Source organism: Lemur catta, chromosome 3, assembly GCF_020740605.2.
Source record: "Lemur catta isolate mLemCat1 chromosome 3, mLemCat1.pri, whole genome shotgun sequence".
In the NCBI taxonomy this organism is placed as follows: domain Eukaryota; kingdom Metazoa; phylum Chordata; class Mammalia; order Primates; family Lemuridae; genus Lemur; species Lemur catta.
Genome location: NC_059130.1, coordinates 28980464 through 28993651, shown reverse-complemented (window position 1 = coordinate 28993651; position 13188 = coordinate 28980464). Strand labels below are relative to the sequence as shown.

Below are 13188 nucleotides of genomic sequence, written 5' to 3'. Positions count from 1 at the left end.
ATTTAAAATTTTTTCTCTTCAAAAATATTTTTTTTTAAGATGGGATATCTGTCACCCAGGCTGTACGGCAGTAGCGCAGTCATAGCTCACTGCCACCTCAAACTCCTGGACTGAAGCACTCTTCCCATGCCTCAGCCTCTTGAGTAGCTGAGACTACAGGCAGGAGTCACTGTGCCAGTAGTAGGACATTAAGAAAATGAGGACTGAGCGTTGTGGTTCATGCCTGTAATCCCATCTCTTTGGGATGCCAAGGCAAGAGGATTGCTTGAGGCCAGGAGTTCAAGACTACCCTGGGCAACATAGCAAGACCCTGTCTCTACAAAAAAATTTAAAAATTAGCCAGGTGTGGTGATGGGGACCTGTAGTTCCAGCTACTTGGGAGACTGAAGTGGGAGGATCTCTTGAGCCCGGGAGGTGGCGGCTATAGTGAGCTGTGATTATGCCACTGCAGTCTGGCCTGGGTGACAGAGCAAAACCCTGTTTCAAAATTTAAAAGTGAGGGAAAAAAAACAAAATGAAAAAGCAAGCTACAATGTGAAAGAAGCCAATAAAAATAGTGGGCAAAAGATTTGAATATAATCTTATCAGAAGAGTGCATATGAATTGCCAATAACCTCATGAACATATATGCCCAGTATCAGGGAAATGCAAATTAAATCAACATCACATTCTTGAGAATGACTAAAATTAAAAAGACTGAATTCTACCAAGCCTTAGTAAGGATGTATAGTATCTTTAACCTTCCTCCATAGCCAATGGAACTGTAAAATGGAACATTCACTTTGGAAGGGTCTTTCAGTTAAACATTTACTTGGTTGCACCTAGTAATTTTAGTCTTAGGTTTTGACCCAAGAGGAATAAAAGTGTGTTTAGGCCGGGCGCGGTGGCTCACGCCTTTAATCCTAGCACTCTGGGAGGCTGAAGAGGGCAGATTGAGCTCAAGAGTTCAAGACCAGCCTGAGCAAGAGCGAGACCCCATCTCTACTAAAAATAGAAAGAAATTATATGGACAGCTAAAAATATGTGAAAAATTAGCCGGGCACAGTGGCGCCTCCTTGTAGTCCCAGCTACTCGGGAGGCTGAGGCAGAAGGATTGCTTGAGCCCAGGAGTTTGAGGTTGTTGTGAGCTAGGCTGACGCCATGGCACTCTAGCCCAGGCAACAGAGTGAGACTCTGTCTCAAAAAAAAAAAAAAAAAGTATGTTTAAACAAAATGTCATATATACAAATAGTCATAAGAGCTTTTTTTATTTATGGCCAGAAACTCGAAACAGCTCAGATTTCCAGGTGAATGTATAATGAAATTGTATTGTAATCATACAGTTGAACATTAAAAAGAAATATGTGAATAGGAGCAATAAAACGGAATTCAGCAACATGAATAATTCTAAAAATCGTGCTATGGGAATGAAGCCATACAACAGTAGAGTACATACTTTTTATCTTTCCATTTATGTGAAATTGTAGAAAAGCAAATTTAATCTATAGTAAGAGAAATTAGATCAGTGATTTCTTCCCTGGGGCTGTGGATGACAGGCAGATAGATTTTTCTTGGAAAGGGCACAAGGGAACTTTTCAGGTAGACTTAAATGTTCTATGTATTGATTATGATGGTGACTATGTGGTAAATTTGTCAAAACTCAAAAATGTATGCATAAAAAGGATATGTTTGACTTTATTCAACGTTTTACCACAATAAAGTTACATCTAAAATAAGTTACATCTAAAATGTAGTGCCCATCATTGGGTCCTAGACATAGAGCAGACTAGCAAGAAAAACAATTTGGCAGGTCAGAACTTGAGAAGACAGGAACAATTAAAAAAATGAAGCGTTAGGTAGTTCTAGGTAATTGGCTCAGGAATTAGGCTTCAAAACAATGTACCCATTTTAGGATTTAAATTGATACTGATGGATTAAATACATTAGTAGTGCTGAGCAGTTGATGAAGGCAAAGAGTATATAAAAATAATCTCCAAGATTTTGAGCCCAAGAGTCATTCTTCAACTACTTTTTTTTTTTTTTTTTTTTTTTTTGAGACAAATTGCACTTTGTCACCTGGGCTAGAGTGTAGTGGCATCATCCTCTCTCACTGCAGCCTCACATTCCTGGGCTCAAGAAATCCTCCTACCTCCATCTCCCAAATAGCTTGGACTACAGGTGCATGCTTCTACACCCAGCTAATTTTTCTTATTTTTAGTAGAGATGGGTCTCACTCTTGCTCAGGCTGGTCTCAGATTCCTGAGCTTAAGTGATCCTCCACCTCAGCCTCCCAGAGTGCTAGGATTACAGGTGTGCGCCACTATGCCCAGCCATATGTTAACAAATTATGTCCTCGCCATTGAAGATACAAAGTGAGTTTGATGAATATAGTCACTGCCTTAATGGACCAAACATTGTTTGAATATTAGATACATTAACCCAATAATTAGAAATGTGATTAATGCTAGGAAAGGAGAAACTGTTACATTAATGCTAGGAAAGGGGGCGTGCAGTGTGGTGAAGCAAGTTTTCTTTAAGAAAGTGGTGTCCTCTCTATGAAATAAAGAATGAATAATAGGCCTCCACAATTAAATTTAACAGAGTGACAAGTAATTGGAAGTCAAAGTATATTGTAGAAACAATGTAGGCAGGAATTTAATGAGTTGTGAGATCAAATATAGCTGAAAATTTGAAAAAGTTTAAATGTCAAATATAGACAGGGCTTTTAGGTATTATTTGAAGGAAGTTATTAGTGATTTGAGAATTCCAGCTTAGTCTGATGAGATTGAAATCTAGAATGCCTGGAGCTAATAAAGTGGTTTCTAGAATAGTGTCACATTTTAAAATCATATGGATAAGAAATCCATTAATTAGCTTTGGAGAAGTATGACCTGTGATCGATCATTAATAGTAAACTGGCAGCTGGGGAAGTGACTTATTTTGAACTGTTTTTTGCAATATCATAAAACTAACAGCTTTCCATAGGAGGTTCAGCAATTCTCACTTTAATTATAGTTATAAAAACTTGCTGAGTGATCTGTGGAAAAAAGTAAGATCACAAAATTACTAAGATTAACTAGGTTTATGTAAGACCACTTACTTTCTAATTTTTCCTTCAACATGTATTCTTTACAAAAGAGTTCATACAGATGTTTGTCTATTCTAATTTCAAAGCTTTTCCCAAGAAGAAACTTGCACCCCTAGTCTTTTGTACTTAAAACATTGTCAGAAAAATTTCTGAACTGGAAATGTCGCTTATAATTAAAGCTTAGATCTTCATCCAACATTTAAGTCCCTTAGCTTGACTGGATCTTTTTTTTTTTTTTTGAGACAGAGTCTCACTCTGTTGCCTGGGCTAGACTGCCGTGGCATCAGCCTAGCTCCCAGCAACCTCAAACTCCTGGGCTCAAGTGATCCTGCTGCCTCAGCCTCCCGAGTAGCTGGGACTACAGGCATGCGCCACCATGTCCGGCTAATTTTTTCTATATATTTTTAGTTGTCCAGCTAATTTCTGTTTTTTTTTAGTAGAGATGGGGGTCTCGCTTTTGCTCAGGCTGGTTTCGAACTCCTGAGCTCAAACAATCCGCCCACCTTGGCCTCCCAAGTGCTAGTGCGCCCGGCCAAGACTTGTTCTTTTAAATCCACTTATTATTAGGGAAACATGAGCCAATTTTGATTTTATTATGCTTATTATAATATACCTTGTTTGGGAAAGTAAACTATCAATGTACCTATGAAAGACCAATGCAATGCATATTTCTTTGGAAAGACCACATCTTGCTGTGGAAAATAGAGCAGTATTCCTTGCCTTTTATTTGTGTAATAAGTTTTTTTGGGGGGTTTTGGTTTTGTTTTGTTTTTTTGAGACAGAGTCTCACTCTGTTGCCCGGGCTAGAGTGTCATGGCGTCAGCCTAGCTCACAGCAACCTCAAACTCCTGGGCTTAAGCAATCCTTCTGCCTCAGCCTCCCGAGTAGCTGGGACTACAGGCGTGTGCCACCATGCCCGGCTAATTTTTCTATATATATTTTTAGCTGTCCATATAATTTCTTTCTACTTTTAGTAGAGACGGGGTCTCGCTCTTGCTCAGGCTGGTCTCAAACTCCTGAGCTCAAACAGTGCGCCCTCCTCGGCCTCCCAGAGTGCTAGGATTACAGGCGTGAGCCACCACGCCCAGCCTTATTTGTGTAATTAAGTTATTTAAATAACTGGCTGTGTTTAATTTTGTCTGTGTATGATTTGTTGTCTTTTTTAGTAAATGGAGTTCCCTCTCGAAGTCCAAGATTGGTTGCTTCTGGGGATGACTCTGTGGATAGTCTGCTGCAACGGATGGTACAACACGAGGACCAAGAGCCCATGGAGAAAAATACTGATGCTGTGATTGCAACTGCCTCTGCACCACCTCCTTCCAGTCCAGGCTGTAGTCACAGCAAGGAGCGAACTCTGGGAAAACCAGACAGTCTTTTAGTGCCTGCAGTCCCGAGTGACTCTTGCAATAATAGCATCTCACTCCTTTCTGAAAAATTGACAAGCAGCTGTTCCCCCCATCATATCAAGAGAAGTGTAGTGGAAGCCATGCAGCGCCAAGCTCGGAAAATGTGCAATTATGACAAAATCTTGGCCACCAAGAAAAACCTAGACCATGTCAATAAAATTTTAAAAGCCAAAAAACTTCAAAGGCAGGCCAGGACAGGGAATAACTTTGTGAAACGCAGACCAGGTCGACCTCGGAAATGTCCCCTCCAGGCTGTGGTATCAATGCAAGCAGTCCAGGCTGCCCAGTTTGTCAGCCCAGAATTGAATGAAGGTGAAGAAGGAGCAACATTGCACCTCGGTCCTGATACAGTTACAGATGTAATTGAGGCCGTTGTTCAGAGTGTAAACCTGAACCCAGAACATAAGAAGGGGTTGAAGAGGAAAAGTTGGCTATTGGAAGAACAGACCAGGAAAAAGCAGAAGCCATTACCAGAGGAAGAAAAGCAAGAGAATAATAAAAGGTAATTGATTGTTTAACGTACTATCTGAATAGAAGAAACCAGCTGAATTAGTCATTTCCTCATAAAACTTTTCACTTTTTACTATGTAAGGCCTGTTTTCTTCAAAAACTGTTCTTATTTGTGACTGTTGCAAATTATACATAATTAAGATGCAAAGGGGATATGACAATCCAATCTAAAGCCCCTCACTTTACAGATAGGAAATCAAGGCCTGTAAAGATTATATATTTTATCCAGTATATAGCTGTGTGAGTCTAGAACACACTCTTATCTTCTCTATGCCCATTATATATGTGTACCACATTTTGTTTATCCATTCATACATTGATGGACACTTGGGTTTTCATGTTTTAGCTATTGTGAAAAATGCTGCTTTGAGAGTGGGTATACTAATACCTCTTCCAGACCCTTCTTTAAGCCCTTAGTGTGTATACCCAGAAGTGAAATTGTTGGATCATATCATAATTCTATTTTTAAGTTTTTGAGGAACTGTCACACTATTTTTCAGAGCAACCATACCATTTTACATTCTCACCAGTAATGCACAGGGTTTCAATTCCTTTATATCTTCACTTGTAATTTTCTGGATTTTTTGATAGTAGCCTTCTAAATGAGTATTAGGTGGTATCTCATTGTAGTTTTGATTTCCATTTCCCTAATGATTAGTGATATTGAACATCTATGCTCATTGGGCATTTATATCTTTAGAGCAATGTTTATTTAATTCCTTTGACAATTTTTGAATTGGGTTTTTATGTTGTTGAGGTTTAGGAATTCTCTGTATATTCCAGATATTAGTCCTTCATTAGGTATCTGATTTGCAAATATTTTTTTCCCATTCTGTGGCTTGCCTTGTTATTCTTTTGTGTCTTTTGATGTAGAAAATGTTCTAATAATTCATAAAGTCCAATTTTTCTTTTCTGTAAAGCTATGGTAATCAAAACAGTGTGATGTTAGCATAAAGAAAGACACATATACCAATGGAATAGAATGGAGAACTCAGAAATAAACCCTTGCATATATGGTCAAATGATATTTGACAAAGGTACCAAAACTATTCAATGGGGAAAGGACAGTGTTGTCAACAAATAGTGCTAGGATTCAATACAAGGAGTAAGATTTTGTAAAGAAAAAAATTTTTAAATGGTGTTGGGGAAACTGGATATCCATATGCAAAAGAATGAAGTTGTACCTTTGCCTTACACCATATACAAAATTTAACTCAAAATTGATTAAAGGGCCAGGCGTGGTGGCTCATGCCTGTAATCCTAGCACTTCAGGAGGCAGAGGCGGGAGGATTGCTTGAAGCTAGGAGTTTGAGACCAGCCCAAGCAAGAACAAGACCCCTTTTCTACAAAAAATAGAAAAATTAGCCAGGTGTGGCCACGCAAGCCTGTAGTCCCAGCCACTCCGAAGGCTCAGGCAGGAGAATCGCTTGAGCACAGGAGCTTGAGGTGGCAGTGAGCTATGATGAAACCACTGCACTCTAACTCCGGTGACGAAGCAAGACCCTGTCTCAAAAATAAATTGACTAAAGACCTAAATGTAATATCTAAAACCATAAAATCTTAGAAGAAAACATATGGCAAAAACTTCACAATGTTGAATTTGGCAATGATTTCTTAGATATAATACCAAAGGCATAGGTAATAAAAGAAAAAATGTTTGATATTTTAAATAAATCAATGTAATGCTCACCATTTGTAAATGGCTTTTTTTTTTGCTTAATATAGCATGTTCATTCTTACTCGTATTCTCTATTATCTGCCTTGGTGAATCCTGCATAGAGAGATTATTTGTATGCATCCATATAAAAATACTTTTCTTCTAGAGAATATGTGGGATTTTTTTTTTTTTCAAATTTTGAGAGTAATACATGCTTTTTGTAAATAATTCAATGAAACTAGTAGTTTACTGATTGAAAAGTAAAAGTCTCTTTCACATGATCTCAGTTCCTCTTATATCCCATTCTCTCCATGGGTAACACTATTAACAATATATTGTGTATTCTTTCATATCTTTTGGTTTGTATTTACAGTGTGTGCACATGTAAAGCTATTGTTTTATGTAAGTGTTAATATACTATATTATACACTGATTTTTTAACTTAACCTTTTCTTTTAATGTGGCTTAGAGACCTTGTTATCAGAATATACAGAATTACCTTATTCCATGGTAGGAATGTAGCATAATTTATGTAATTTATTCTCCTTCAGGATTCTGCATCTTGCTTTTTTACATTTGACTCTTTTAAATCACTTAAATAGTACTTGAGTATTAGATATGAGTTAGAGATTTCATTTCAAGTATTTAAGTGATAGTACTACCGTTTATTGATGAATTTATTCTTTTACTACTTATTTGAAATGATAACTTTATCCTATATTAAGTTCTTATTTATCTTTCAATCTTAGAATCTTTTAAAATATTTTTATATTCTTTTCTGTCAATCTATTTTGGTATCAAAATGGTATCATACGATTTTAATTACTGAGGCTTTAAAATATGGATGTGCTTCAAGAAAAAGCTTTAGTTTAGATTAGCCTTTTTGCTCCAGCAAATTCTGATATCATAGCTAGCAATGTTAAACACATATTTTTCCACAAAGTTGTATTCTGGGATTTGAAGTGATTATAAGAGAAGGGTATGATTTCTGCCCTAAAGAGATGGTGTAGGTAATGCAACTATTGGGAAATGAAGAAAAAAGATGGTATAGAAAAGGAAATGACACAGTGAATTCCCAGAGACAGCAACTGTTTTTCAACTTTTTCTAACTGAAGCCTACTGTAGTACTTGTAATACAGTAAATATTTGTTCATTTATTCATTCAATAAGTATTTATTGCAGCATTATTGTATTCTATGTATTTAGCATAGAGATAGGGGTGAGCAAATCTGGATACTTAACCTACCTTTATGGATCTTACAATCTAAGTGCTATTATGAAGCGTTACCTAAGGTTTTGAGAGTATTGTATATACTTTATATTGTATATAAACTAAGTAATTAACTTAGTTTCCCTGAGCAGGTAATGACTAAGCTAAAAAACGTAATAGGCTTCATTTGTTATTTAAAAGGAGTAAGGCTATAGCCGGGTGCGGTGGCTCACGCCTGTAATCCTAGCACTCTGGGAGGCCGAAGCGAGTTGATCGCCCAAGGTCAGGAGTTCAAGACCAGCCTGAGCAAGAGCGAGACCCCATCTCTACTAAAAACAGAAATAAATTATCTGGCCAACTAAAATATATATATAGAAAAAATTAGCCGGGCATGGTGGCACATGCCTGTAGTCCCAGCTACCCAGGAGGCTGAGGCAGTAGGATCGCTTAAGCCCAGGAGTTTGAGGTTGCTGTGATCTAGGCTGATGCCATGGCACTCACTCTAGCCTGGGCAACAGAGTTTAAGACTCTGTCTCAAAAAAAAAAAAAAAAAAAAAAAGAGTAAGGCTAGAGCAAATGTTTTAGGCTAGTAACTGAAAAGTCATGATAGTTTCCGGGAAGTGAAAGAAAGCTTTTGTGGCCAAAACACAGAATAAAGTAGAGTAACACAGTTTAAAATGAGTCTAGATAACAGGTTGTGGAGGCCAGATCATGCTGAGAGCCTTGTAAGCTGTATTAAATATTTTGTTCACTATTTGTTGATTAATAATAAACCAGAATGCAAAGGAATATGGGCAGGGCTCCTAGCCTCAGACAAACTGAGGTTCAAATCCTGCTTATAAAAGGACAATCGATAAATATTAAAAATACTTGCAAATTACTCGTGTCAAAAAATCATAACACAATATTTTAATAAATTTAAAACTGAATAAAATAGTTGTGGTATTTTTCCAAAGTAGTAACTAGAGGGAGATTCATAGCCTTAAATGCTTATATTATTTAATTTAAAAAATGCTGAGTTCAGTTAAGAAATTATTAATCTAAGAACTTGCCAGGTGCAGTGGCACATGCCGATAGTCCCAGCTGTTCAAGAGGCCAGAGGATTGCTTTATCCTGGAGTTCAAGACCAGCCTGGACAAGACCCCATCTCTTAAAAAAAAAAGAAGGAATTTATAATAACAAGTGAATATGCCCCAAAATGATAGTGAAACAATGTAAAACATATACCTTAAATAAACAAACTAAAGGAAATGTACAGTAGAATCTCTTAAGAATAAAGTTCTTTGAAAACTAATAAAATAGACTTCTTTTAAGGTTGATTAATAATAAGGAATAAGAAAGGGAATAATTAAATGAAATTAAGGATTAAAAAGGAGATAAACTATGGATTAAAAATTCACTACTATGAAAACTTTTAGCTCAGCAAATGGGAAAACTCAGTAGAAATGAACATATTCCTAGAAAAAAATATAATTTTGGGAAAACTTACTCAGAAGAAATAACCTGAGTGTTGCTATTATATTAATTGAATCTAATTTGAAATCTTGCCACAAAGAAAGCAGCAGGCCCAGACAATTTTAAGGAGTTTTCTATCGTACTTTCAGGAAAAATATTATTTGAGTCTCATTAGAACTCGTTAGAGAATATGGATGGCAGGAGAAGGGGAATACACATAAAGAGAATCTATAAACATAGGCTAAGTGACGAGTCTAAAATTTTTTTATAAAAGTAACACCCATATAAATATTCAAAAGGTGAATATATAGACCATTGCTAAGATCCCTTGTCCTTTCCATTCTCATAGACCCCTTTCTGGCCACTAGCTATAACCTGGCCACTCTATTGAGTTTTTTTTTTTTTTTTTTTTTTGAGACAGTTTTGCTTTGTCGCCCTGGTAGAGTGCAGTGGTGTCATCATCACAGCTCACTGCAACCTCAAACTCCTGGGCTTAAGTGATCCTCCTGCCTCAGCCTCCTGAGTAGCTGTGACTATTGGCTCATGCTACCATTCCCAGCTAATTGTTTTCTGTTTTTGGTAGAGATGGGGTCTTGCTCTTACTCAGACTGGTCTCGAACTCCTGACCTTAGGCGATCCTCTCATCTTGGCCACCCAGAGTGGTACAATTACAGGCATGAGCCACCGCACCCAGCCAGTCTCCCAACTGTTAAGATAACCGCATCTTTACATTTTTTAGTGCCATTTAGGCATACAGGTCTAAGCAATACAGTTTAGTGTATTCTTGAATTTCACAAAAATTTCTTTTTTTTCCCTTATTTTTTGTAGAGGAAAAATAAGGAAAAGCCTTGTTGCCCAGGCTAGTCTCAAACTCCTGGCCTCAAGTGATCCTCCCAGCTCAGTCTCCAAAAGTCTTAGATTTATTTATAAGTGTGAGCTACCACACTTGGCCTGAATTTCATAGAAAGTTAATTATGCAGGAACATACGCTTTTTTGTCTTACCTTTTTTGCTCAACATATACATCTTTTTTATTTTTATTTTTTATTTATTTATTTATTTATTTATTTTTTGAGACAGGGTCTCACTCTGTTTCCCAGGCTAGAGTGCCATGGTGTCATCCTAGCTCACAGCATCCTCAAACTCCTGGGCTCAAGGAATCCTCCTGCCTCAGCCTCCCAAGTAGCTGGGACTGCAGGCATGCGCCACCATGCCCGGCTAATTTTTTTCTATGTATATTTTTAGCTGTCCATATAATTTCTTTCTATTTTTTTGGTAGAGACAGGGTCTCACTCTTGCTCAGGCTGGAACATATGCATCTTAAACTATGTTGTTGCATGTTACTGTAGTTTCCTCCTTTTCTTTATTGTGTAGTAATTCATTATTTGTGTGTAATAATGTTTCCATTATACTCAAGTTATTTCCAGTTTGAGGCTAGTACAAAAAAAATATTACTTTTTTTTTTTTTTTTTTGAGACACAGTCTCACTCTGTTGCCTGGGCTAGAGTGCCATGGTGTCAGCCTAGCTCACAGCAACATCAGACTCCTGAGTTCAAGTGATCCTTCTGCCTCAGCCTCCTGAGTAGCTGGGACTACAGGCGTGAACCACCATGCCCAGCTAATTTTTTCTTTATATTTTTAGTTGTCCAGCTAATTTCTTTCTATTTTTAGTAGAGACAGGAGGTCTCGCTCTTGCTCAGGCTGGTCTCGAACTCCTGAGCTCAAAGGATCCACCTGCCTTGGCCTCCCAGAGTGCTAGGATTACAGGCGTGAGCCACCACACCTGGCCAAAATGTTGCTCTTAATATTTCTCTAATGTCTAGTGGTGGGTCTGAGCCCTAATTTCTCTAGGGTATATACTTAGAATTACTGAATAAAACAAAGGATTTGTCCCAGGAGTTAATTGTAACCTATATAGTATATTTCAGCTAGTGTAGAACTGATAGATAAGAGAAACAGACCCATGCATGTATGGAAGCTTGCTCTGTGACAGAGGTGACACTGCATATCAGTAGAAAAGGAAGACACTATTCAATAAATTATGCCCAATAAGTTGATAGCCCATGGGGATGGGAATCAAAGTGGATTCTTATCCTATCCCATATATAAATATCAATTCCCAATTGATTAAATATATTATGTTGGTGCAAAAGTAATTGCAGTTTTAGACCGTGAATTTTAAATCATTATAACTAGGCTCAAATACATCTTTATTAATCAAAATAGGAACCATTACAATCAACACATTGTTGCCAATGAGAAATAAGTTTGTTTATTCCTGAAGCATAAAAATCTATGCTTTGGGATTCGATGAACTCTTGGAAAGCATTTTCTGTATCCTGCTAGCTGTGGAAGCATTTTCCCTCAAAAAGTTGTCGAGACGCTTGCAGTAGTGAACTGGTAGTCGTTTGTCGAGAGGTCAGGTGAATATGATGGATGAGGCAAAACTTCGTTCAACTTTTGGAGCATTGGTCATGTGATGTGCGATCAGGTGTTGTCATGGAGAAGAATCGGGCCCTTTATGTTGACCATTGCCAGTTGTAGGTGTTGCAGTTTTCAGTGTACCTCATCGATTTGTTGAGCATAATTCTCAAATGTGATAGTTTCACCAGGATTCAGAAAGCTGTAGTGGATCAGACCGGCAGCAGACCACCAAACAGTGACCACGACCTTTTTTTGGTGCAAGTTTGGCTTTGAGAAGTGCTATGGAGCTTCTTGGTCCAGCCACTGAGCTGGTCATCACCAGTTGTCATATAAAGTACACTTGTCATTGCATGTCACAGTCCAATCAAGAAATGATTTATTGTTCCATACAATAAGAGAAAACGACACTTCAAAATGACAATTCTGGCCAGGCGCAGTGGCTCATGCCTGTAATCCTAGCACTGGGAGGCCGAGGCAGGGGGATTGCTCGAGGTCAGGAGTTTGAGACCAGCCTGAGCAAGAGCAAGACCCTGTCTCTACTAAAAATAGAAAGAAATTAGCCAAATAACTAAAAGTAGAAAAAATTAGCCGGGCATGGTGGTGCATGCCTGTAGTCCCAGCTACTCAGGAGGCTGAGGCAGGAGGATTGCTTGAGCCCAGGAATTTGAGGTTGCTGTGAGGTAGGCTGATGCCACGGCACTCTAGCCTGGGCAATAGTGAGACTCTGTCTCAAAAAAAAAAAAAATTTTTTTTTTTTTCACATTGTGAATGTTATATTACTGTGTCTGGTTTTTGTTATTTTCCTTTACACGTGTCCAATTGTTTCAGTAGTCAATTTTCTCCTCTCCTAAAATTCTAAGATTCTAGTAGTTTTATATTGGCCCCTAGGTTATTGATCCTTATTTTTCAATAAATTAATCTCTGTGTATCAGTTTAGGTTATTTCTATTGCTGTGTCTTCAAGTTCACCGAACTTTTCATTTCTAGTGTCTGATATGCTGTTAAGCATTCTCCAGTTTTTTATATATCTTCCATTTCTCTCCTCATTATCTTCATATTTTCCTCTAAATTCTTTTTTTTTTTTTTTTTTCTTTTTCCCACCAGGTTGAGAATTTCCTCTGAATTCTTAATTGTACTTACAGTGGTACCTTAAAGTCCTTTTCTATCTTTGTTATTCTGGGGCTGTTTCTATTGAATGATTTTTCTCCTGGCTCACATTTTCCTGCATTTTGGCATATGTAAGAATTTTTTATTGGAGGCAGGACATTGTGAATGTCACATTATCATATTCTGCTTTTGTTTGTTCCCTTTACAAGTATTCAAACTTTATTTTGATAGGCGGTTAAGTTACTTGTGGATCAGCTTGGATTCTTTTGAAGATTTCATTTAAGCTTAGCTAAGGCTGCTCTTTATTACAGGAATAGTTAAGCCCTCCAACAGTGCATAACCTTACCCTTTGTG

General features: G+C 37.6%; 1 protein-coding gene across 7 annotated transcripts in view; it reads left to right on the top strand.

Annotated features, from left to right (window-relative positions):
- Nucleotides 1-13188, top strand: part of ASH1L (ASH1 like histone lysine methyltransferase) — a 182927-nt gene that overhangs the window by 90730 nt on the left and 79009 nt on the right. For all 7 annotated transcript variants that reach the window (XM_045545305.1, XM_045545311.1, XM_045545308.1 and 4 more), the window contains one exon: nt 4234-4975. In XM_045545305.1, coding sequence (XP_045401261.1) covers nt 4234-4975 — 742 coding nt within the window. The remainder of the gene's footprint in view (nt 1-4233; nt 4976-13188) is intronic.